Source organism: Vulpes vulpes, chromosome 15 (assembly GCF_048418805.1).
Source record: "Vulpes vulpes isolate BD-2025 chromosome 15, VulVul3, whole genome shotgun sequence".
Classification (NCBI taxonomy): domain Eukaryota; kingdom Metazoa; phylum Chordata; class Mammalia; order Carnivora; family Canidae; genus Vulpes; species Vulpes vulpes.
In genome coordinates, this window is record NC_132794.1 from 91,885,885 (window position 1) to 91,908,414 (window position 22,530).

Below are 22,530 nucleotides of genomic sequence, written 5' to 3' on the forward strand. Positions count from 1 at the left end.
AAAACCCAGAAAGGGGAGAAATTATTCCCAAATCATCCACCAAATCAGTAACAGAGTCAGGATTAGATCAAAGCATCTGGACAAAAATTTAGAAGGCATATTTATCAAATGTGCTGATGATACAAAGCTATAAAAGAAAACCAATACATAGAATGACACAATCAGGACTGAAAAAATATCCTGATAAGCTAGAATGATGAACAAGACACATTTAATAAGGATAAAGAGTTTCATTTAGGTTAGTTTAAAGAAAAGATCAACTGGAGATGTTCAGGAGATTCACCAATACAGTAACAGTAGCTCTGAATGTTGAGATTTTAAATGATTTTACTTTGTTCTTTGCACTTTTCTGTATGGTTTAAAATTTCTATAATGAACAGGTAGCATTAAAACAAACAAACAGGGGCACCTGTGGGACTCAGTTGGCTAGGTGTCTGGTCCAACTCTTGACTTCAGCTCAGGTCATGATCTCAGGGTCATGAGATCAAGCCCCACACTGGGCTCTGCACTGAGCATGGAGTCTGCTTGTCCTTCTCCCTCCCCCCTTTACCCCCTGTGCATGCGCACATGCTCTCTCTCTCAAATAAATAAATATTTAAAACAAACAAACAGGGATGCCTGGGTGGCTCAGCGGTTGAGCGTCTGCCTTTGGCTCAGGGCATGATCCCAGGATCCGGGATTGAGTCCCACATAAGGCTCCTTCTGGGGAGCCTGCTTCTCCCTCTGCCTGTGTCTCTGCCTCTCTCTCTCTCTCTCTCTCTCTCTCTCTCTCTCTGTGTGTGTGTGTCTCTCATGAATAAATAAATAAAATCTTTAAAAAAAAATAAAACAAGCAAATAACCACCACCACCACCACTCAAAATACTACTACCAACTGAGTAATTTAAGGATGGGAGAGAATTAGCTTGACAGCAAACCACTTCAAGCAGATTTGAAGGTTTTAGTGGGGCCTAGGCTTGTTATGGACCAACACAATTCAGCTGCTGAAAAACTAATGCAGTTGGAACCTGCAAATAAAACATGTTCAGATCCCGGGTGCTAAGAATACCCCATTAATCTAAACTACTCAAACCATATCTGGATCCAGTTCTAGGTGTCACTGAATTCAATAAACATTTATTAAATGCTTATTTGCTACAAGGCATGGCCTAACACCATACTTTAGAAGGTAAACTGAAAAGTTAGAATATGTCTAAAAGACAATCACAGTATGCCAAAGATTTTAAAACCATGACATATGATGAACCATTGAAGGAAGAAAGGATACTACAGAAAAACAGGAGTATACATTTTAATTTTAGTCCTTTGAAGAAGTTAGTAGGTAGAAGAGAGAGTACTGTTTTTTGGTCTTGCATCTAAAGGTTCAGGATATAAAGAGGAAGATTCCAATATAAAGAATAGATCCTCATCATTTTTTTAAAGATTTTATCTTTTTAAGTAATCTCTACACCCAGCATGGGTCTTGAATTTACAATCCTGAGATTAAGAGTTGCACCCTCTGCCAAATGAGCCAGCTAAGTGCCCCAAAATTCTCATCACTTAAAAAACTGAAGTCTATAGACTTAAGTATTTTTTTTTTAAGATTTTATTTATTTATTCATGAGAGACACACACACACACAGAGAGAGAGAGAGAGAGAGAGGCAGAGACTCAGGCAGAGGGAGAAGCAGGCTCCTCAAGGGGAGCCTATCCCTATAACCTTAAGTATTAAGCACGATTTCACTAAATGTTCAAGGAGAAGTTGGACATGACCCCAACAAGTAAGATTTATGCTTTGGGAAGGAGACCAAAGAAGATGACCTCTTCAGTTCTTTCAGTTTTCAAGGTTCTATGATCCTGGCATTCATAATCTGCAAGATCAAAGTCCAATAGAAAAGAAGAGGTATGGTACCTGGCATTCTAGTATAAATCTGAGGATTTAGAGTGATTACACTCTCATGAGCCAAAAACACTCCTCTTTTTGTTCACAATAATTCATAGAAAGCTAAAGTTTCATTTGCTGAAGAGATGTCTGTTGCATTTGCTGACAGGATAATATATTGCTACCCAGTAGTAATGGCTTCCTTAACCTACTAGCAGATTAACAATCCAACGTGTTCTATGTGGTTAAAATACCTAAGTTATATGACCAAAGTTCCAGCATGATTTTTGGGAAAGAAAAAAGCGGAGAGGGAAAATTAAGGGATAAGATGAAGAACTGCCCACAATTTAAAAAGACTACTTGTTTTAGTGCCCTAGATATGGGATGCAAGGAAAGAAATTAGAGACCTAAATTATGACTACTGATCCCATTTGTGGCTAGGATTTATAGAAATTACAATTAGAAACCAGCATTTGTGAATTAAGTCATGATTAAGTGTCTGTACTTCCCAGCAAGAGTCCCTTTTGAAGAGGAAGAAAAAAAAAAATCAACCTTTTCTCAGGTGAAAATGAAAGTTTTTGTCTTACCTCGAGATCAATAATAATTAGGGAGCAGCTCATCCCTAAAGGACCAAGGACAGCTATACCAGCAAAGCAGGCCATCTCCAGAGAGCCAGAAGATGAGAGGAGCTGGCTGGGAAAAAGCAAAAGCCCAGGAATAACAGGCTTTGGACAGCTGGACTCTAGCCCCTTCCTGCTCCTTATGACCCTTCCTACCCCTTATGACCTATGAAGACAGAGAAAGAAGCAATTCTAGGTCACCTTGACTGCCCCTCTGGTTCTCAAGTCCTAGCTTTTAGAAACAATTATAAAGACAAAGAAGCAGTGGTGACAGAAACAGAAGAATAAAGAAATGCCCCTAAAACCAGAGGTGGCAGGTCCTCTTCCCCCCCCCTCCCCCCCCTTCTTTTTCTTCTTCTTCAAGATTTTATTTATTTGAGAGAGCGGGGAGGGGAAGGAGCAAAGGAAGAGAAACAAGCAGACTCTGCACGGAGCACAGATCCTGACACGAGGCTCGATCTCAGGACCCTGAGGTCATGACCTGAACCAAAATCAGAAGTCGGAACTTACCCAACTGAGCCAGTCAGTCACCCCCAAATTCAGAGATTTCTAAAGAAAGGATCCCAAGTCAATCTCACACAAACACACCAAACTTCCTCTCATTCATTCTTTCTCTCTCTGAATCTCTTTCCAGGTTTTGGATGCTTACCTAATAACTGACAAAAACATAGGGTGGGATCTACTGATTAAAAGATTAGCAGAATAAAGGACTTACATCAGATGGCTCTTCTCAGATACCCATAAAAAAGTCAATGCTAAGTTTAAAACCTAAAGTTATTTTACCACACCATAAAAAAATTATATGTATGAGACCAAATTAACTACTAGTGGGACGAACTCAAACCAAAGGCCTTTGCTGTGTAGATACACATTCACAGAAACAAAGAATGTTGTTAGACTGTGGACCTAAAAAGAGAGGAGAGAATTTGCTCTCCTACCATGGGGGCCCATTCACTCATACACTTGGGACCAAGGGCTAGAACACTTTAATGGAAACTGCCAATCATATATTTCTTCTTTAGTGCTCTCAGCAATTTCGTCTGCAACTATCTCCTCAGACTCAAGCCCTTTCAACTTACCTCAAAGCCCAGGACTCTTAATTACCTCTAGTCACCAGGTAGCAGCTATTCTAACATCACTGGTTCCGTCACAAAGACTGTCCCTCCAAACCACCTCCAAAATGTTCAAGTACTTGACATAATTCATTAAGGAAGAAAAATATCAATGTAATTAACAAGCAAAAAGACTAATTGTTTTCCAAAACAATATTCAAAGTAAGGTCACCAGATATATGTACAAGATCTTTTCCAACTAACTCACCATTATAAGGTTCCTCAAGTTGGCTATTCACAATCCTATAAAAACTTAGCCTTTGGGCAGCCCGGGTGGCTCAGCAGTTCAGCGCTGCCTTCAGCCCAGGGCGTGATCCTAGTCCCATGTCGGGCTCCCTGCGTGGAGCCTGCTTCTCCCTCTGCCTGTGTCTCTGCCTCTCTCTGTCTCAAGAATAAATAAATAAAATCTTAAAAAAAAAAAAAAATAGCAGCCTTTACAAAAGATAAGAGCCCACATCTGGAAGGCCTCAACTAACACTCTCAGAGCATGTACCTGGAACCCACTAAGCAGGTCCTTCTATTTTATACTCTAGCAGCTTGATTCAGGATGGAGGGCTGAGCTCAAGGTTGACTCCTTTTCTCTTAGGAGACATATTCCAGAAATAGTCCCTTATCTGAGCCAACAAAAATAGGCCACAGTCAGCAGCCCCTACATTGGTGGGAGAAAATGAGATGCAAAAGATGGGGCACAGGACAAGAATATTTTCCATAAACCAACACTGACTCCAGACATAAATGAACACACTTAACAACTCCTTCATCCATTCCACATCAAAGTACTTCTCTTAAAATTATATACCTCCAAAACAAGTGTTTACCAACTAGTGTTGTTACTTCTGTACTGTACTCTTTGTTACAAAGCTTATCATGCAAGCATCAGGAGCCAATGAGCTCTCTATACATTTTGAGCTGTAGGCTAGTAGCTCACCAAAGAATGGAGCAGGATCTAGAATGCTGTGTTTAACACCTACATGTGAGAAAATCTCTCACAAAATGTATCTAAACTCTAAATACATTTTTACCCCACTTTTACCTAGTCTTAGCTCCAGACATGATAAAGTGAACAAAATTAGGGCCCTATTTCTTTTGTTTTTTTTAAGATTTTATTTATTTATTCATGAAAGACACAGAGAGAGACAGAGACATAGACAGAGGGAGAAGCAGGCTCCCTGCAAGGAGCCTGCGACCCCAGAGCCCCAGGATCACCACCTGAGCCAAAGGCAAATACTCAACCATTGAGCCACCCTGGTGCCTCAAGGGCCCTATTTCTAAGGCATCCTTACTTTCTCAGGAAATACATGAGATTCTTCTTTCCAGTATACATGTTGGCAAATAAAGTTTATTATAGTGAATGTTGCATGTGTATGTTATTTAAAGCTACATAAGAGTGATATTTCTGTATCTCACTGGAATTAAGTTGGTATAAATCTAAAGTTTCTGATTCCAGTAAGTTAAGATGTATATGGCAAGCCCTACAGCAACCACTAATCAAATAACTAAAAAAAAAAAAAAAAAAAAAAAAAAGGTGAAAAAAACCATTAAATCAAAGTGTTACACTGGAAAATATTCACTTTTGCATAAGAAAGCAGTTAAGAAGGTACTGAGGGATACAAAAGACATGAGACACATAATAGCAAACTAAAAGAGAAATGGCAGACATGAGTTCAGTTATATCAACATTAAATGTGAATGGAATAAATAACCTAATCAAAAGGCAGACTAGATAAAGTAACCAAGATCCAACTATATGCCATCCACCAGAGACATATTTTATTTTATTTTTTTCTTTATTTATGATAGTCACACACACACAGAGAGAGAGGCAGAGACACAGGCAGAGGGAGAAGCAGGCTCCATGCACCGGGAGCCTGACGTGGGATTTGATCCCGGGTCTCCAGGATCGCGCCCTGGGCCAAAGGCAGGCGCCAAACCACTGCGCCACCCATGGATCCCCTCACCAGAGACATATTTTAGACTCAAAGATACAAATAGGTTGAAAGTAAAAAAGTAAAAAAAAAAAAAAAAAAAAAAAAAAAGAAAGAAAAAAAGAAAGTAAAAGAGTGAAAAAAAGATACATCATGACAGAAATGAAGGCAGAGACAATACAAAAATAAAAACTGGGCTCTGGAGCCCATGGCTGCAACACTGGAGCATGGTGAAACCACCAAGGGGAAGCCCTTTAAGCTCCTAGGAATTTTAGATGCACAGTAACATTCCCTGTGCATGGGATTCAATACTGTATGTTTCATTAGGCTCTCCTGTGGCTGACCTTGGACATTTTTTGTTAACTAGTAGAATGAGAAGATCATGTGATGTTGGAGTAGGAGGATTTATCTTGTTGACTTTAGTATGCTAGTTCCATTGTAGGTATGCATAATTATGCAAAGCTAAGAGTCCAGGAAAGAACTGCCAGAGAAGGAATTCAAAATAAGATTTTATATGAAAGTACCCACCTTGATCCTGAAAGAAAACAAACCAATAGCAATAGCAGCAAATGAGTAGTCTCAAGCAGAGAAAACCCAAATACAACTCACCAGAGTCAGTGTGAACAAAACTGAGGTCAACTTTATTAAACCTTATATGTACCACTAAGCTTTCAATGAAGTAAATATAGTATGTTAGTTGTAAAAAAAAAAAAAAAAAAAGGAGATTTTAATACCCATTCTTTAATCATGGACAGAACAACCAGGTGGAAGATCAACAAAGAAAAAGAAAACTTGATGGGCACCTGGCTGGGTCAGTCAGTAGAGTATATGACTCTTGATCTTGGGGTCATGAGTTTGAGCCCCATGCTAGGTGTAAAAATTACTCAAAAAAAAAAAAAAAGAAGAAAGAAAGAGAAAAAGAAAGAAGGAAGGGAAGGGAAGGGAAGGGAAGGGAAGGGAAGGGAAGGAAGGGAGGGGAGGGAGGGAGGGAGGGAGGGAGGGAGGGAGGGAGGAAAGAAGAAAGAAATAGAAAACTTGACCACCACTATAAATCAGTTAAACCTAACAGACCTCTAGAAAACAGTACACTCAACAACAGCAGAAGAGACATTTTCCTCAAGTATATATGGAATGTTCTATAGGACAGATCATATGCTGGGCCATAAAACAAACCTCAGTAAATTTTAAGTGACAGAAATAATAAAAAGTATGTTCTCTAACCAAATTTCTCTCTGTTGTTGATTTTTAATTTCATTCTACTGTGGTCAGAGAATATACCCTGTATTATTTCTATCATGTAAAATTTATTGAACATATTATATAGACTCGTCAATCATTATGTTGTACACCTGAAACTGAAGTAACATTGTGTGCCAGCTATAATTTAAAAAATACATTAAGGGTTTTTTCTACAGAAAAGCAAACTAAGCCTAAGACAAGCAGAAGGAAGAAAATAATAAAGAGTGTAAATTAATGAAATAAGGAACAGAAAAACAAAAAAGAAAAGCAGTAAAACCAAAAGCTGGTTCTTTGAAAAGATCAAAAAAACTGACCAACCTTTTTAGTGAGACCAACAAAAGAGATTTGTTGAAGAGGAGAGTCAAATTACCAGAATCAGAAATGAAAGAAAGAATTTTACTACTGACCTTACAGATATACAAAAGGATTATAAAGTACCACTATAAACAACCGTATGCCAATAAATAGCTTAGATGAAATGGACAAATTCCCAGGAAGACACAAATTACTGAAACTGACTCAAGAAGAAACAGACAATCTGAACATACTTACATAGCAAGCAAAGAGATTTAATTACCTTTGGGTTTTTGTTTGTTTGTTTGTTTGTTTTGAGAGAGAATTCGAGGAAGGGGCAGAGGAAGGAGGCAGACAGAGAATCTTAAGCAGGTTCCACACCCAGCAGAGAGCCTGAGGCAGTGCTTGATCTCACGACCCTGAGATGATGACCTGAGCTGAAATCAAGAGTTGGGATACCTAACTGACTAAGCCATACAGGCACCCCTTTAATTACTATTTAAAAAAGCTACCTGTGAAAACAAGCCCAGTCTCTGATGGCTTCACTATTAAACTATATTAAAGATTTAAAGAATTAATACCAACCCTCTAGTCTTCCCAAAGAACTGAATAGAAGAGACCACCTCCCTAACTCATTCTATGAGGCTACCAATATCCTGATATCAAAACCAGACAAAGACCACAAGAAGAAAAAAAAAACAAAACTACAGAGCAATATCTGGACCCAAAAATCTTCAGCAAAATACTAACAATCTGAAACCAGCAAAATATGAAAAGATTTATACATCATAACCAAATGTGGCTTACTGTAATATAACCGTATCAATGGAATAAGAAACAAAAACTACATAATCATCCCAATAGACACAGAAAAAGCATTTGACAAAACCCAACATCTTTTCATAATAAAAAAACACAAAAAACTAGGAATGGAATAGAATTTTTTCAGTCAAATAAAGGGCATTTAAAAAAAATCCACAGCCAAATTTTTTTTTTTAGGATTTTATTTATTTATTCATGACAGACACAGAGAGAGAGATAGAAAGGCAGAGACACAGGCAGAGGGAGAAGCAGGCTCCATGCAGGGCGCCCGATGTGGGACTCAATCCCCGGTCTCTAGGATCAGGCCCTGGGCTGAAGGCGGTGCTAAATCGCTGAGCCACCCAGGCTGCCCACAGTCAAATGTTTTTAATAAATTTAAAATGTAAGAAAAAAATTAAAAATGCCTATAATCCCTCCAATCAGAGATAAGAACATATTGATTAGTATCTTTTCAGTTATATGCATATTTCTTTGGGGCACATTCTCTTTTACCAAAATAATGTCAAGAAGGCAGAGTAATAAAATAATAAAGCCATTGTCAGACATCTTCTCAAAGGGCTGGAAGTGATGGAAAACATAAACTCTCTCCATCTAAACTATTTTCCCAACAATAATGCCAAGATGCAGGTTGACAGCCTAAGTTTCAGTGTTACCTTTTATGTCAGGTTGTAAATAATATCATTCTGTATTTCTGGTCCCCTCTAGGTCCACAAGAGTAGAGCCAAGGGAACTAATAAAGTTGGATATGGAAAGGAGTTGCTTTCTAGAATGATGTCCCATGCAATCATCAGAACCAAGGCTGGTATAACCTCCAGATTTGCACATTAAGAAAAAATTTAAAAAAAAAGATGATAATGAATATTTACATACATTTACACTATTCCAATAGTGTCCAACTATTCCACATATATTGTCATTTAATAATCTCAGCAATGACCCAGGTTCCATGAGGAAACTCAAAGCACTAAGAGGTTAAAGAATTTGTCAAAATAAGTGGTTGTTAAACTCAGACTACAGAACTCTATAGAGTCCCTGCTCTTAACCACTATGTTATGCCCTCTCTCTCTCTCTCTCTCTCTTTTTAAGATTTTATTTATTTATTCATGAGAGACACAGGGAGAGAGAGGAAGAGACACAGGCAGAGGGAGAAGCAGGCTCCATGCAGGGAGCCTGATGTGGGACTCGATTCCAGGTCTCCAGGATCATGCCCTGGGCTGAAGGCGGTGCTAAACCGCTGGGCCACCCGGGCCCCTGTTATGCCATCTCTTAAACAAGCAGAGGAATAAACAAACCTAAAAACCAAAACAGAATAGGGACATACGGAAAAAATGTGGAGTGTCAATTTCTATACTTATCAGGTTAATTCAGCCTGATTTCATTTTTTTTAAAAGACTTTATTTATTTATTCATGAGAGACAGAGAGAGAGAGAGAGAGAGAGAGAGGCAGAGACACAGAAGGAGAAGCAGACTCCATGCAGGGAGCCCGACGCGGAACTTGATCCCAGGTCTCCAGGATCAGGCCCCGGACTGAAGGCAGCACTAAACCACTGAGCCACCAGGGCTGCCCTTCAGCCTGATTTCAATTAAGAAATCAGAACTGTGATTATCTCAAAAAAGCAAAGTGGGTGCTGGGATATCCACATACAAAAAAATGTAACTGGACCCTTCCCTTACACCATATATAAAACTTCCCTCAAATGTATCAAAGACCTGGGATCCCTGGGCGGCGCAGCGATTTGGCGCCTGCCTTTGGCCCAGGGCACGATCCTGGAAACCCAGGATCGAATCCCACATCAGGCTCCCGGTGCATGGAGCCTGCTTCTCCCTCTGCCTATGTCTCTGCCTCTCTCTCTCTCTCTGTCTCTGTGACTATCATAAATAAATAAAAATCTTTAAAAAATTTAAAAAAAATATATCAAAGACCTAAATGTAAGAGCTAAAACTATAAAACTCTTAGAAGGAAACATGGGAAAGCTGCAGGACTTGAATTGGCAATGATACTTAAATATGACACCAAAAGCATGGTCAACAAAAGAAAAAGTAGATAAACTGGACTTCATCAAAATTAAACATTTTGTGCATCAAAGGACACAATCAACAGAATGAAAAGGCAATCCACGGGAAAAAGTATTTGCACCATGTATTTCATAAGAAATTAGTATCCAAATGTAAAAGAATTCCTAAAACTCAACAACAAAAAAGCCAAACAACCTAACTTAAAAAAAAAATTGGCGAAGGACAGGAATAGACATTTCTCCAAAGATAGACAAATAGCCAATAAGCACATGAAAAAATAACCAATACTATTAGTCATTAGGGAAATGCAAGTCAAAACTGCAATTCAATACCACTTCATATCCATTAGGGTAGCTATTATCAAAAAATAGAAAATAACATGTGTCAGCCAGGGTATAGAGAAATTGGAACCCTTGTGAAACACTGATGGAAATATAAAATGGTGCAGCTTCTATGGGAAAGGGTATGGTGATTCTCCAAAAAAATTAAAAATAAAATTACCATATAATTCAGCAATTCTACTTCTGGGTATATATCCAAAAAGAAGAAAAAGATTCTCAAAGATCTGAACATCTATATTCATAGAAGCATTATTCACAATAGCCAGAAAGTGGAAGCAATGCAAAGGCCCATCAATGGATAAATAAAATCTGGTATACATCCAATGGAATACTGGATATATTTTAAAAGTCTTAAAAAACAAGAGAGAGGGCAGCCCGGGTGGCTCAGCAGTTTGGTGCCGCCTTCAGCCCAGGGCCTGATCCGGGAGACCCGGGATTGAGTCCCATGTCAGGCTCCCCACGTGGAGCCTGGTTCACCTTCTAACTGTGTCTCTGCCTCTCTCTCTCTCTAGGTCTCTCATGCATAAATAAAATTAAAAAAAAAAAAAAAAACAGAGGGAGGGGGGAGAGAGAGGAGGGGCACCTGGCTGGCTCAGTCAGTGGAACATGGAACTCCTGATCTTGGAGTTGTAAATTCAAGCCCCATGCTGGGTGTTGCAATCACTCAAAAAAAAGGAGGGATGCCTGGGTGGCTTAGCGGTTTCTGAGTGTGCCTTCCGCTCAGGGTAAGATCCTGGGGTCCCAGGATCAAGTTCCATGTCGGGCTCCCTGTGAGGAACCTGATTCTCCCTTTATGTCTCTGCCTCTCTGTGTCTCTCATGAATAAATAAAATCTTTAAAAATAAAATAAAAATAAAATTTAAAAAAAAGGGAAAGAAATTCTGATACATGATACCACATGGAAGAACCTTGAGTATATTAAGTAAAATAAGCCAGTCACGAAAGGATGAATACTGTTTAATTCTTCTTGTAAAGTTCCTAGAGTAGTCAAATGCACAAATACACAAAGTAGAGTAGAGACTGCCAGGGGCTAGAAGAGAAGGGAACAAGGAGTTACTGTTGCAGTTTCAGCTGAAGAATATGAAAAAATTGTGATGATGGTTGCACAATGTGGATGTACTTAATGCCACAGAACTGTAGACTTAAAAATGGTTAAAATGATAAATTTTATGTTATGCATATTTTCTTGCAATTTTCTTTAAAAAAAATTAAGTGAGGGGTGCCAGGGTCATGAGATCAGCCCTGCATGGCTCCATGCTCACCAAGGAGTCTGCTCTAGATTCTCTCCCTCTCCTGCCCACCCCCTTTCATATTCTCTTGTGCTCTCTCTACAATAAATAAAACTTAAAAAAATTATAATAATAACAAATTTTAAAAATTTAAAAGGCAAAGTGGAAAAAGACACCAAGGGAGTTTCAGATTGAGGGAAGGAGGGGGTTTTATATATTTAAGTCACTCTCCGGGCACCTGGGTGGTCCAATGTTTGAGTGGCTGCCTTTGGCTCAGGTCGCGATCCCAGGGTTCTGGGATCAAGTCCTGCATTGGGCTCCCCACAGGGAGCCTGCTTCTCCCTCTGCCTATGTCTCTGCCTCTCTTTCTCTGTGTCTCTCATGAATAAATAAAATCTTTTTTAAAAAATGAAAATAAATAAAAAAATAAAGTCCCACTCACCTAAAATCACAGCAGCCCCAACTAAAAATCTTAATATTTCATTACGAATATCTGAATCTCTTCAAACAAGACTACTTTATTGCACTGCAGTTCGCCAAACCCAGCTATGACCTAATGCAAAACCTCACTTTGCAGCATAAACCAAGTTAGGGCAAAACAGATGATTAACCACATGGGATTCAGTGTTTGGTTTTTTATTTCTAGCTATAGTTTTAAGAGACTAGAGAACAGCAACTATTAGAATAATATGTAATGCTCCCAGTCACTGGGGAAACAATATTATAACAGCCTCATTTTGGTGCTTTGTTTTAATCTCCAGAATGCTTTTTCATTCTCTGTAATGGGAGATCAGCAGGGTCTGATTAAGGGAAGAAAGGTCATTACTGATAAAATCTAACCCAGGGGATAACCTGAGCCTGCCTGTCTTGCCACTTTTGAGTAGACAGCTGAACTAGAAGCTTATTTTAATGTACTTCTTGCTATTCAAGAATCATCAGCCCAATCCCTCTGCACCTATCATTTGACTACTTTGGTCCATATTTACTTTTCACTAGACTATGTTGCATCCTTCAGCTGAAGTGCCTGGTATCAAACTGTTCCTCCCTTCAACTTATCAATATCCATTCTGATAAAAGAACTGTGACTAAGAGGCAAATTCTGTAGCCCAAACAGCTTCATGGGCAAGAGGATTTGGAGGGACTCTGCCTGGCTGCGACCTCACATTCCCTTTCCAACCCTAATTCTGGCCATCAATAGTGAATGTGCTCTCCCTGATTACCGCCTGAGGGTTTTTTCTCCATGACAAGCAGAACTCTATATGCAGCCTGCTCCAAAGGGTGCTATGCTCAATGAACCCCTCTAGAGGCTGCTGAGAGCTATTCTTGTTCCCCAGCCTCCCTAACACAGTGTACATTTAAAGCTTTCCTCCTCCTCCTCCTCCTCTTTTTTTTTTTTTTTTTTTTTGAGGGAATATTTTTTTAGGGTAAAGGAAAACAGCTACATAAGCACATAAGCAGGAAGTAGGGGGAGGACTACTTCAGCATTGAAACAAAAAGATCATGGAGCAAAGAGAGAGACAAGAGACAAACTCACAAGGTGAACAATGAAAAGACTTACAAAGAGATGCACTAAATTCTTTTTTTTTTAAGATTTTATTTATTTATTTATTAATGAGAGACACAGAGAGAGAAGCAGAGACATAGGCAGAGAGAAAAGCAAGCTCCTCAAGGGGAGCCTGATGTGGGATTCGATCCCAGAACTCTGGGATCACGCCCTGAGCCAGAGGCAGATGCTCAACCACTAAGCTACCCAGGCATCCCAGAAATGCACTAAATTCTTATTCCAAATCCCAACCTTGTCACTAACCACAGCAATATCTCAAAAGGTCATTCTTGTCAGCCCTGGAGGTCTAATGGATAAAAGTCATTGTCAAAGAAAAACTAAACTTTAGTTTAATGCATTCCAAATAAAGGAAAAATTTTATATATTAATCATAGCTAAAACTTTATCCACTTTAAAATTACACAATAGGAGAAAAACCTATTTGCAGTGACTCAGCCACTGTTTTTGTGAGCAACCAGAAAACAGGACTGCGAACCTTTGTGCTAATAAAATGCTAATTAAGGGAAAAGCATCAAGATGTTAACTTGAATAGATTCTTTAAGGGCTTCAAATTACTTACCTTGAAAGTTGTTCGGTTAGATGAAGGTCAGATTTTAGTCTAACATTTTTCGTTTTCTCTTTTGAGTAATTAGGTTAACAATCAGCAGACATCTTCCTAAAATATAGGAACTCACTGGGGTAACCTCCTAAGTGGTGGCAGGAAATCTTTAGCATAGAAGACTTCAACACTTGATCTTAGCCAAAAGGCGGAGAAGCCATAGCATAGAAGACTTCTCAAGCAAAACTTTCAAGCAAAACTTCCCAAATGCTTTCCTTCCAGTTCTGCATCTGGCCCCTCAGAGTATTTTTCCTTTGTGGACCAGTTGATCTGTGAAGGCAGCTTAAGCAACAATTATACAAAGTAGAATTTTAAAGGTGGAGCAATAATATTTTATTTTTCCTGTGGCAAAACAAAGGAACATCCTGTCTATGGGAAGGAACAAATATAGGGCCCTGTACATTAACTACATTAGGTGTTCCAATAAAAAAATGGCAGTTTCAGGGCACCTGGCTGGCTCAGTGGGTAGCTCTCAATCTCAGGGTCATGAGTTCAAGCCCCACATTGAGCATGGAGGTTACTTAAAAAAAAATAGCAGTTTCTCAAAAACATTAATTTGAAAAGATACACACTCCCCTATGTTTACTGCAGCATTATTTACATTGGTCAAGATATAGAGGCAACCAAGTGTCCATCAAGAGATAAATGGATACATTTCTGGTATATACACATACTCTTACACACAATGGAATATTACTCAGCCATAAAAAACAATGAGATCTTGCCATTCACAACGGCATAGATGAACCAAGAGGGTATTATGCTAAGGGAAATAAGTCAGACAGAAAAAGACAAATACCATATGATTTCACTCACGTATGAAATCTAAAAACTAAAACAACAAGCAAACAAAAACAGACTAATAAATACAGAGAACAAACTGGTAGTTGTCAGATCGGTGGGAGTAGGAAGATGGATGTTATAGGTGAAGGAGATTAAGAGGTACCAATGTCTAGTCATAAAATAAATAAACATGAAAAGTATGGCATAGGGAATATAATCAATAAGACTGTAGTAACTACATATGGAACTACACTTATTATCGTGAGCACTGCACAATGAATAGAATTGTTCAATCATTATGTTGTATACCTGAAACTGATATAACATTGAATGTCAACTATACTTCAATTTTAAAAACAGCAGTTCCTAAGTAGCTGCGTTTTAAGAATCTCTTTGAAGAATCAAACAGGAAGAGAGAGACAAATTGTTTAAACACAAATAACTTTGACAATTAAAGAACTGGCATGACTAAGCCATGAAAGACAAGTGAAAAGCAAACAGACTGACACTTGAGCAAATTTAGGCCTCTGAGCATGTGGAAGCACTTTTAATTTTCACTGTCACAATCTAAACTCCAAAGAACATTAAAGTCTGTAGCCTTTCTGCTGCTTTTCACCTGCTAAGATATTATGTTAGGGTTGCCATTAGATGTATTGTATTCCAGAAGATCCCAAAGACATAACTTGTAGCTGTCACCAACTACCAAACTAGCTTGAGGCCCTCTCAGTTGTTAGATGTCTGAAAACTTCACATGCAACCCAAACCTTTCCCATGGTTATCAAAGAATATACTACAGAAGTAGCTAAGACTTCATTTACTCGGCCTTAGAAATCTTTTCCAGGGATGGGATCAGCACAAATAATCTTTATAACGACAGAAGTAAATGTTGAGCTCTATCACAGTTTTACTTCTAAGCCTTTATCTACTCTATCCCTGGTAATAAATTTGGTGGTCAATAGTTAACCATCTCATAGTATCCCTGGGAGACCCATGGGTCCAATCTTTGGACACAGTCTCTTGTTTTCTTTCTTTTTTTTTTTTTAATTGGTTAACCAAATATTCTTTTTTTAAAAGATTTTATTTATTTATTCATGAGAGACACACAGAGAGGCAGAGACATAGGCAGAGGGAGAAGCAGGCTCCCTGCAGGGAGCCTGATGAGGGACTCAATCCCAGGACCCAGGATGATGACCTGAGCCAAAGGCAGATGCTCCACCACTGAGCCACCCAGATGCCCCAGTCTCTTGTTTTCTAAACCACCCAAAGTTAATAGTGTCATGGATGTACAACACAAGCTCTTAGAAAAAAACACAGGAGCATAAGACAGCACTCATTATCACTGAGTGGAATGCAGACTTGTTGAGCATACCACTTTTTCACCCTCAGCCAAGAGAATACTAACTCTGAGAAAAGAGACTCCCTGTACCACCCTCATTCAAAGCATCAGAGTGTACCTACAAAAAAAAAAAAAAAAAAAAAAAGCAAAACATCTTTTAAGGTTAAGGATAACATCTTAACTTTTATGGAAGGGACAAATGAAGATGTACTTAGGAAACATTCTAAGGAAGGCTCAAAATGCTAAACCTAAAAACGGTATGGCAAAAAAAAATTTTAACTCAAAAAATTAAGTTATATGATCTACCAATTCCACTTCTAAGTATATGCCCAAAAGAAGTGAAAGCAGGGACTGGACAGATATTTGTACACCCATGTACAAACAACCAAAACACAGTGACCAAAAAGTGGAAGCAAACCACTTGGGATTTCATCAAGGATGAATGGATAAACAAAATGTGGCATATACATACAATGGAATATTAATCAGCCTTAAAAAGGAAGGAAATTCTGACACATGCTACAACAGAGATGAATTTTAAATACATTACGTTAAGTAAACGGCCAGTATTTTAGAGTTGCCTAGGTGCTTTCACATATGTTATATACTTCTCACAACTATTTCCCTGTGAAACAGTTTTTATCACCATGACCTTCATTTTATAGATAGTGGAAAGAGGTCCAGAGAAGCTAAATAATTTGCTTAAGGCCACACATTAAGTGGTAGAGACAATATTAAATCCAGCCTCTGTAAAATTTCTATGCTCCTTCAATACATCATGCTGGTAGCCTTTGATGCAACGCTATGGGAACCATTATGGTATAGAAGAAGGAGCCTTGGGGTTCCTGGCTGGCTCAGTTGGTGGAACATGTGGCTCTTTATCTTAGGGTTGTGAGTTTGAGCCCCATTTTGGGTGTAGAGATTACTTAAAAATAAAAAACCTTTAGAAGAAAGAGCCCTGAGCCCTGGACTCACACAGCTTTGCCAAACAACTGTGAGACTTTCTGCAAACCACAATATCTTAAAGAGTCATTTTCCTCCTTGGTAAAAGGTGTATTTTTATTTATTTATTTATTTTTAATTTTTATTGATTTATGATAGTCACAGAGAGAGAGAGAGAGAGAGAGGCAGAGACACAGGCAGAGGGAGAAGCAGGCTCCATGCACTGGGAGCCCGATGTGGGATTCGATCCCCGGTCTCCAGGATCGCGCCCTGGGCCAAAGGCAGGCTCCAAACCTCTGCGCCACCCAGGGATCCCCTAAAAGGTGTATTTTTAAAAGCTTATGATATACTCTATAGAGTTTGAATATTAAAGAAGACAGTATATAAAAGAACACAAAGTTTAGCACTTATTAAGTGAAAATAAGTGTCAGAAAGTTAAAAAAAGTAAACTTTAGCTGGCTTACCTGACTGGTATTATGCCCTGATTTGGCTTTAGTGGGATAACTGACATTCAAACACATTTTTCCTGCAATCTCTTGAGAAAACTGACTGGATCTTTGATACTTTTGACATATACTCCAAGTCTAATTCATTAGTGACAGTGAAGATAATCTAATTATTCTATGCAGCAAGTTCATCAAAGAAATGTGAGGAATGAAAATGAAGGTATAGGCCGGATGGAGACTTGCAAAGAGAAGAAAAAAGTCATGGTTATAGGCATCTGCTCAAAGTTCAGCCCAGTCCTTTCCAGGCTATTCACAAAAATATTCACAAAAAGCATAGGCCAAAAGCTTAAATCAGCTGTTTGACAGCCCTTGGGAAGAATAAGGACAGCAGCCAAGCCAGAAGCCACTGAAAGGGAAAGCAACAAAGTAGGAAATAAAGCAAGCATAAAGGAATGTGATCAAGGAAACAGGTCCCAGATGAAAAGGAGCTGCCTGGAAAGCCTAAGTAAATACATGAATAAATAAACACAACATAAATTATGCCCATATGAACTTCATACTCTAGCCCAGAATCTGGAGCTTCTTTCAAACACCCACATTTGTCATACTGCCCTTGGGTCACAAAGGGATATTTGGGAGAAGACAGTTTGTAATTTCTGATTCTTACAGAAAATTACATTTATCATAAGGCCTCACTATAGTATCTGGTTTATTTGCTAGGTACAGATATGCATTTGTGAAATTTATAAAACTGTGTTTGCAGCAAAATGTCTCTGGGGTCAGGTAAGGCAGATCAACCTTCAGTGCAATCTTGTTAGCACATCTTACCCCTATGCCCCCTCATTCCAGCTCTCCCAACACACACATTTCACACTTCCTCTGTTCCCAGATGTGCCAAATACCAATGTAAATCACTACAGGACATTTTATCCTTAAAAAAGAGAGAGAGAAAAAATAAAAAAGAAGGAAAGGAAAAGAATAAAAATACAGAAATAAAAACTAAATCCCAGCTCTGCCACACATTGGAATCTATACCAAGTTGTGGATGTGCATTACCATTGCTGGGAATGGCTGGCAAGGCTTACATCTGGAGCTAAATCAAGTTTCCCCATCTGCTGGGTTTGCCTCTTCTACTCAAGTGTTAATCTTTCAATTGTTTGCAAGAACAATTTAATAACTGTTGAGAAAATGGGAAATGATAGGCACAAAGGGAACGAGGAATATAAGGAAAGTCAGCTTGAGATTTCACGATACTGAAAGTATATTCTCTCCATTTACAAACAGTTCACTTCTGTGAGTGTGTGGTATTTCCTCAAGACCCTAAGCCAAACTCCAAGTCGGACTCAATTTTATCCAATACATATAGCACTCTGTAATTGCCTTGCTGTTTCATAAGGAACCTAAAATAACTTAGCCCCATGAGCTCCATTTGCCTCTGTTTACCACAAATAGAAAGAGCCATGTAAAGCAAAACGTCAAAGTTCCAGATCCCCATGAGTCATTCACTGAACTCACAGAGAATGGCAGAAAAAAATTTCAGAGAAAAGCTTTCAGATGGCCTATACACAGAAAACACTTTGGCAACAAAGACGCCTGAAAAGGGCTTGCAACCATCTTGGTAAGAAAATTCATGAACTGCACTGTGAGCTATTTCAATATGACAATATGAAAGTCTCATGTTCTCCTGCTTTTCTTGATCAAGTATGACATTTCTTCCACTCCTACAGACATCAGGACTTAAAAATAGCAGTAGTGTTCAACACACTCTACTCAGAAAGGTACAATAAACCTCAGGATAAGCCAAGGAACTCTGAAAGAGGTAAATTCTCATTCCGTACCTGATATTAACCAATGCATGGGTCACCTTGCTAGCTGCTTCTTTCCACTGGCCTGCATTGGTAGAAAGCCTCAGGACTATAAGGAAGAAAAGAAAAAAGATCGTCAGACCCCCAATAAAAAAAAAAAATCACAAATATGAGGAATAAAGACACATCTAAAAATAGCATTATTAGAATAACCAAACAGAGCCTACACCAATGTTCTGTTTAAAACTACCTTAATGGGGCAGCCCTGGTGGCACAGCGGTTTAGCACCACCTGCAGCCTGGGGTGTAGTCCTGGAGACCTGGGATCGAGTCCCACATCAGACTTCCTGTATGGAGCCTGCTTCTCTCTCTGCCTCTCTCTCTCTCTCTCTCTCTCTCTCTGTGTGTGTGTGTGTGTCTCTATGAATAAACAAAATCTTAAAAAATAAAAATAAATAAATAAAACTTTCTTATCTTATTCATGAGAGACACAGAAAGAGGCAGAGACAGGAGAAGCTTATTCTCATGAGAGAATGAGAGTCTTATTCATGAGAGACACAGAAAGAAGCAGAGACAGGAGAAGCAGGCTCCAAGCAAGGAGCCTGACATAGGACTCAATCCCAGGACTCCAGAATCACGCCCTGAGCTGAAGGCAGATGCTCAACGCTGAGCCACCCAGGTATCCCCAAGTTTATGTTTTTAATGAAGGAATAAATAATTAAGAGCCAAGTTTACTATGTGCCCAGAAGTGAACAAAGTTAGATTATATTCAAGATAGCATAAAGATGAGGAAACTGAGGCTCAGAGGAGACAATTATCTAAGTCATTCAAGCAGTTATATGTAACTGAGCTAGAATTTGAACCTGGAGGGTATGACTCCAGAGCATGTACTTATAGTAAGTAGTTATGTGTATGAACCCTAAAGTCAACTGTCAGAGTCCAATTCCAGCCCCTGCCATTTACTAAGATAATAGCAATACTTACATGAAAGGATTATTATGAAATTAAATGTTAATATACATAAAACCTTAGATCAGCGCCTGACATATAATAAACACTGTATAAATATTAGCTATTATTATTTAGATAAATGGCCTCCCAAACAAATGAATGAATTTGAGACTTTCCCAAAGGAAGTAAAGTGGAGCCCAAAAAACATTAAGAAATGTGGAACGGGGATGCCTGGGTAGGTCAGCAGTTGAGCATCTGCCTTACAGTTCAGGGTGTGATCCTGGAGTTCGAGGGTGGAGTCTGACATCAGCCTCTCAGGCTCTCCACAGGGAGCCTGCTTCTCCCTCTGCCTGTCTCTGCCTCTCTCTGTGTCTTTCATGAATAAATAAATAAAATCTTAAAAAATAAAAAAAGAAATGTGGAACCAATCTGTCTAGGAACTTTATTGATTTATTGATTTTATTTATTTATTCATGACAGAGAGAGAGAGAGGCAGAGACACAAGCAGAGGGAGAAATAGGCTCCATACAAGGATTCTGAAGTAGGCCTTGATCCTGGGACTGTGGGATCATACCCTGAGCCAAAGGCAGATGCTCAACTGCTGAGCCACCCAGGCACCTGTGCCTAGGAACTTTATACCTGAGTACCATCACTACCTATTCCTGGCCAGTATTCTAGCAAGGAGTAGCAGAAGCAGCTATATCAGAGGGAAGACCTATGGCTGTAACAGAGAAAGAAAATTCATCTGGCTGCTCTGCATCTGTTCTAGCAACACCTCATTTTCATAAATTCATAGAATTTTATGGAAGAGACAATGGAAGCCTTAATAAAACATATTATCAGAACACTGCTTTTCTAATTTACAAGATTTAGTGCCAGGTAAGTTGGTATAGTTCCAAGTTAAAGCTCCTCAGTCTGCAATCCGGTTTCACTCAGTGTACGTGCAAATTTAGTCGTGCAATGAACACAACTGTTTCAGCAGGTCAGACGTATCTTTACCAACTCAACTGTGAAACTCCTTAGATGTGTTTTTCACTAGATCCTCCACTAGATCATAAATTCTCTGATGGTAGGGACCAAAACATTTATGGAGTTGAGCTGAATTTTCGTGTCCTTCCTCAGAGAGGTATTTAACTCTGTCAATGGATTATTTCTCTGTAACATTCTGTCAGCTCTGTTCCTTAGTGAACAGGCACCAGATGACCTCATTACTGCATTCCCTTGGAAATGCCATAGGCTTTTACATTCTTTTTTGTTACCAAATTTAAACACAAAATTATTTCAAAATTCCCTAAAAGCCTCAAGTTAAGGTAATCATTTATGTAGTAAATTATGTAGTAATAATTTACTACATATGTATGTGTAACATATACACAGCCGTATTATACATTTTTATAATAGTAAAAACTGGAAACAACCATAATTTCCATGAAAAGAATGGTTAAATAAACTATACCTACATTGTACAAAATAAGACAGAAAGACTTAAGAAAATTACAAAAAAAAAAAGAATATGACTTTGTTTTTAGATTTTATTTATTTATTCATGAGAGAGAGAGAGAGAGAGAGAGAGAGAGAGGCAGAGACACAGGCAGAGGGAGAAGCAGGCTCCATGCAGGGAGCCTGATGTGGGACTTGATCCCGGGTCTCCAGGATCAGGCCCTGGGCTGAAGGCGGCGCTAAACCTCTGAGCCACCGGGACTGCCCATATGACATATGTTTTAAAAAACACAAAACAGAAGGATAACATGAGTATAACTAGGTAAAACTATGCATTCACATAGGCTAATATACTGCTATGAAACCAATGGTAGCACTAGAAAGGGAAGAATGTAAAAATTTTTAATCTTTCCATCTTGCTTTTTCTTTAGTATTTGTAATTATCTTTTTTTAAATTAAAAAAAAACAGTTTAAAATATGGTATCATTTATGGTTCAGGGCAGCTTCTTTGGAGAGCCTTCCTATTCAGTGGACTTGACTGCAGTAAATTAATGTCATACAAGTATTAAATGTGTGCTTTTATCAAAAATGTTTCAGTGAGCCTTCCTTTTCTAGCCATGACAGGAGAACAAGACATAATTTACCCTCCTACCTCAAATGACAGAACACTGGACAGAACAAATGAAACAACATCTACAAGATATTGGACAACAGGGCAGCCCGGGTGGTTCAGCGGTTTAGCACCACCTTCAGCCCAGGGTGTGATCCTGGAGACCTGGGATTGAGTCCCACTTCAGACTCCCTGCATGGAGCCTGCTTCTCCCTCTGCCTGTGTCTCTGTCTCTCTCTGTGTGTGTCTCTCATTAATAAATAAATAAATAAACCTTTAAAAATAAATTAAAAAAATAAAGATTAAAAATAAAAGATACTGGACAACAGGCATACAGAACTGTGATCCCTGAAGAAAAAAAACAAGGGGAGCCCTATGATTACCCCAGCTTACTGCATGGAGAAGTTTCTAGCATGTGAGGCAGGGAGGAAGAACCTAAACAGAACCCAGAAGTCTTGCCAAGCCAAAGACATAGAGATCAACACTTAGAGAGGCCAAGGCACCTAGAATGGGGCAGAGTACTGCAGAAGAGGGTGTTCAACAGGGAACTCTGGAGGTGTGTAGAGGGATCCTCTTAGCTGAATATTGATCTGTATA

At 38.9% G+C, this 22,530-nt stretch overlaps 1 protein-coding gene and 1 pseudogene across 5 annotated transcripts in view; one reads left to right on the plus strand and one right to left on the minus strand.

Moving 5' to 3' along the window:
- Nucleotides 1–22,530, minus strand: part of ARMH3 (armadillo like helical domain containing 3) — a 183,590-nt gene that overhangs the window by 67,060 nt on the left and 94,000 nt on the right. For all 5 annotated transcript variants that reach the window (XR_011997554.1, XM_025992590.2, XM_025992611.2 and 2 more), the window contains one exon: nt 18,967–19,042. Coding sequence is in view for 4 of the 5 variants with exons in the window: in XM_025992590.2 (XP_025848375.1) it covers nt 18,967–19,042 (76 nt within the window). In the remaining variant the exon portion in view is untranslated. The remainder of the gene's footprint in view (nt 1–18,966; nt 19,043–22,530) is intronic.
- Nucleotides 5,727–6,091, plus strand: LOC112917010 (cytochrome c oxidase assembly protein COX20, mitochondrial pseudogene; annotated as a pseudogene).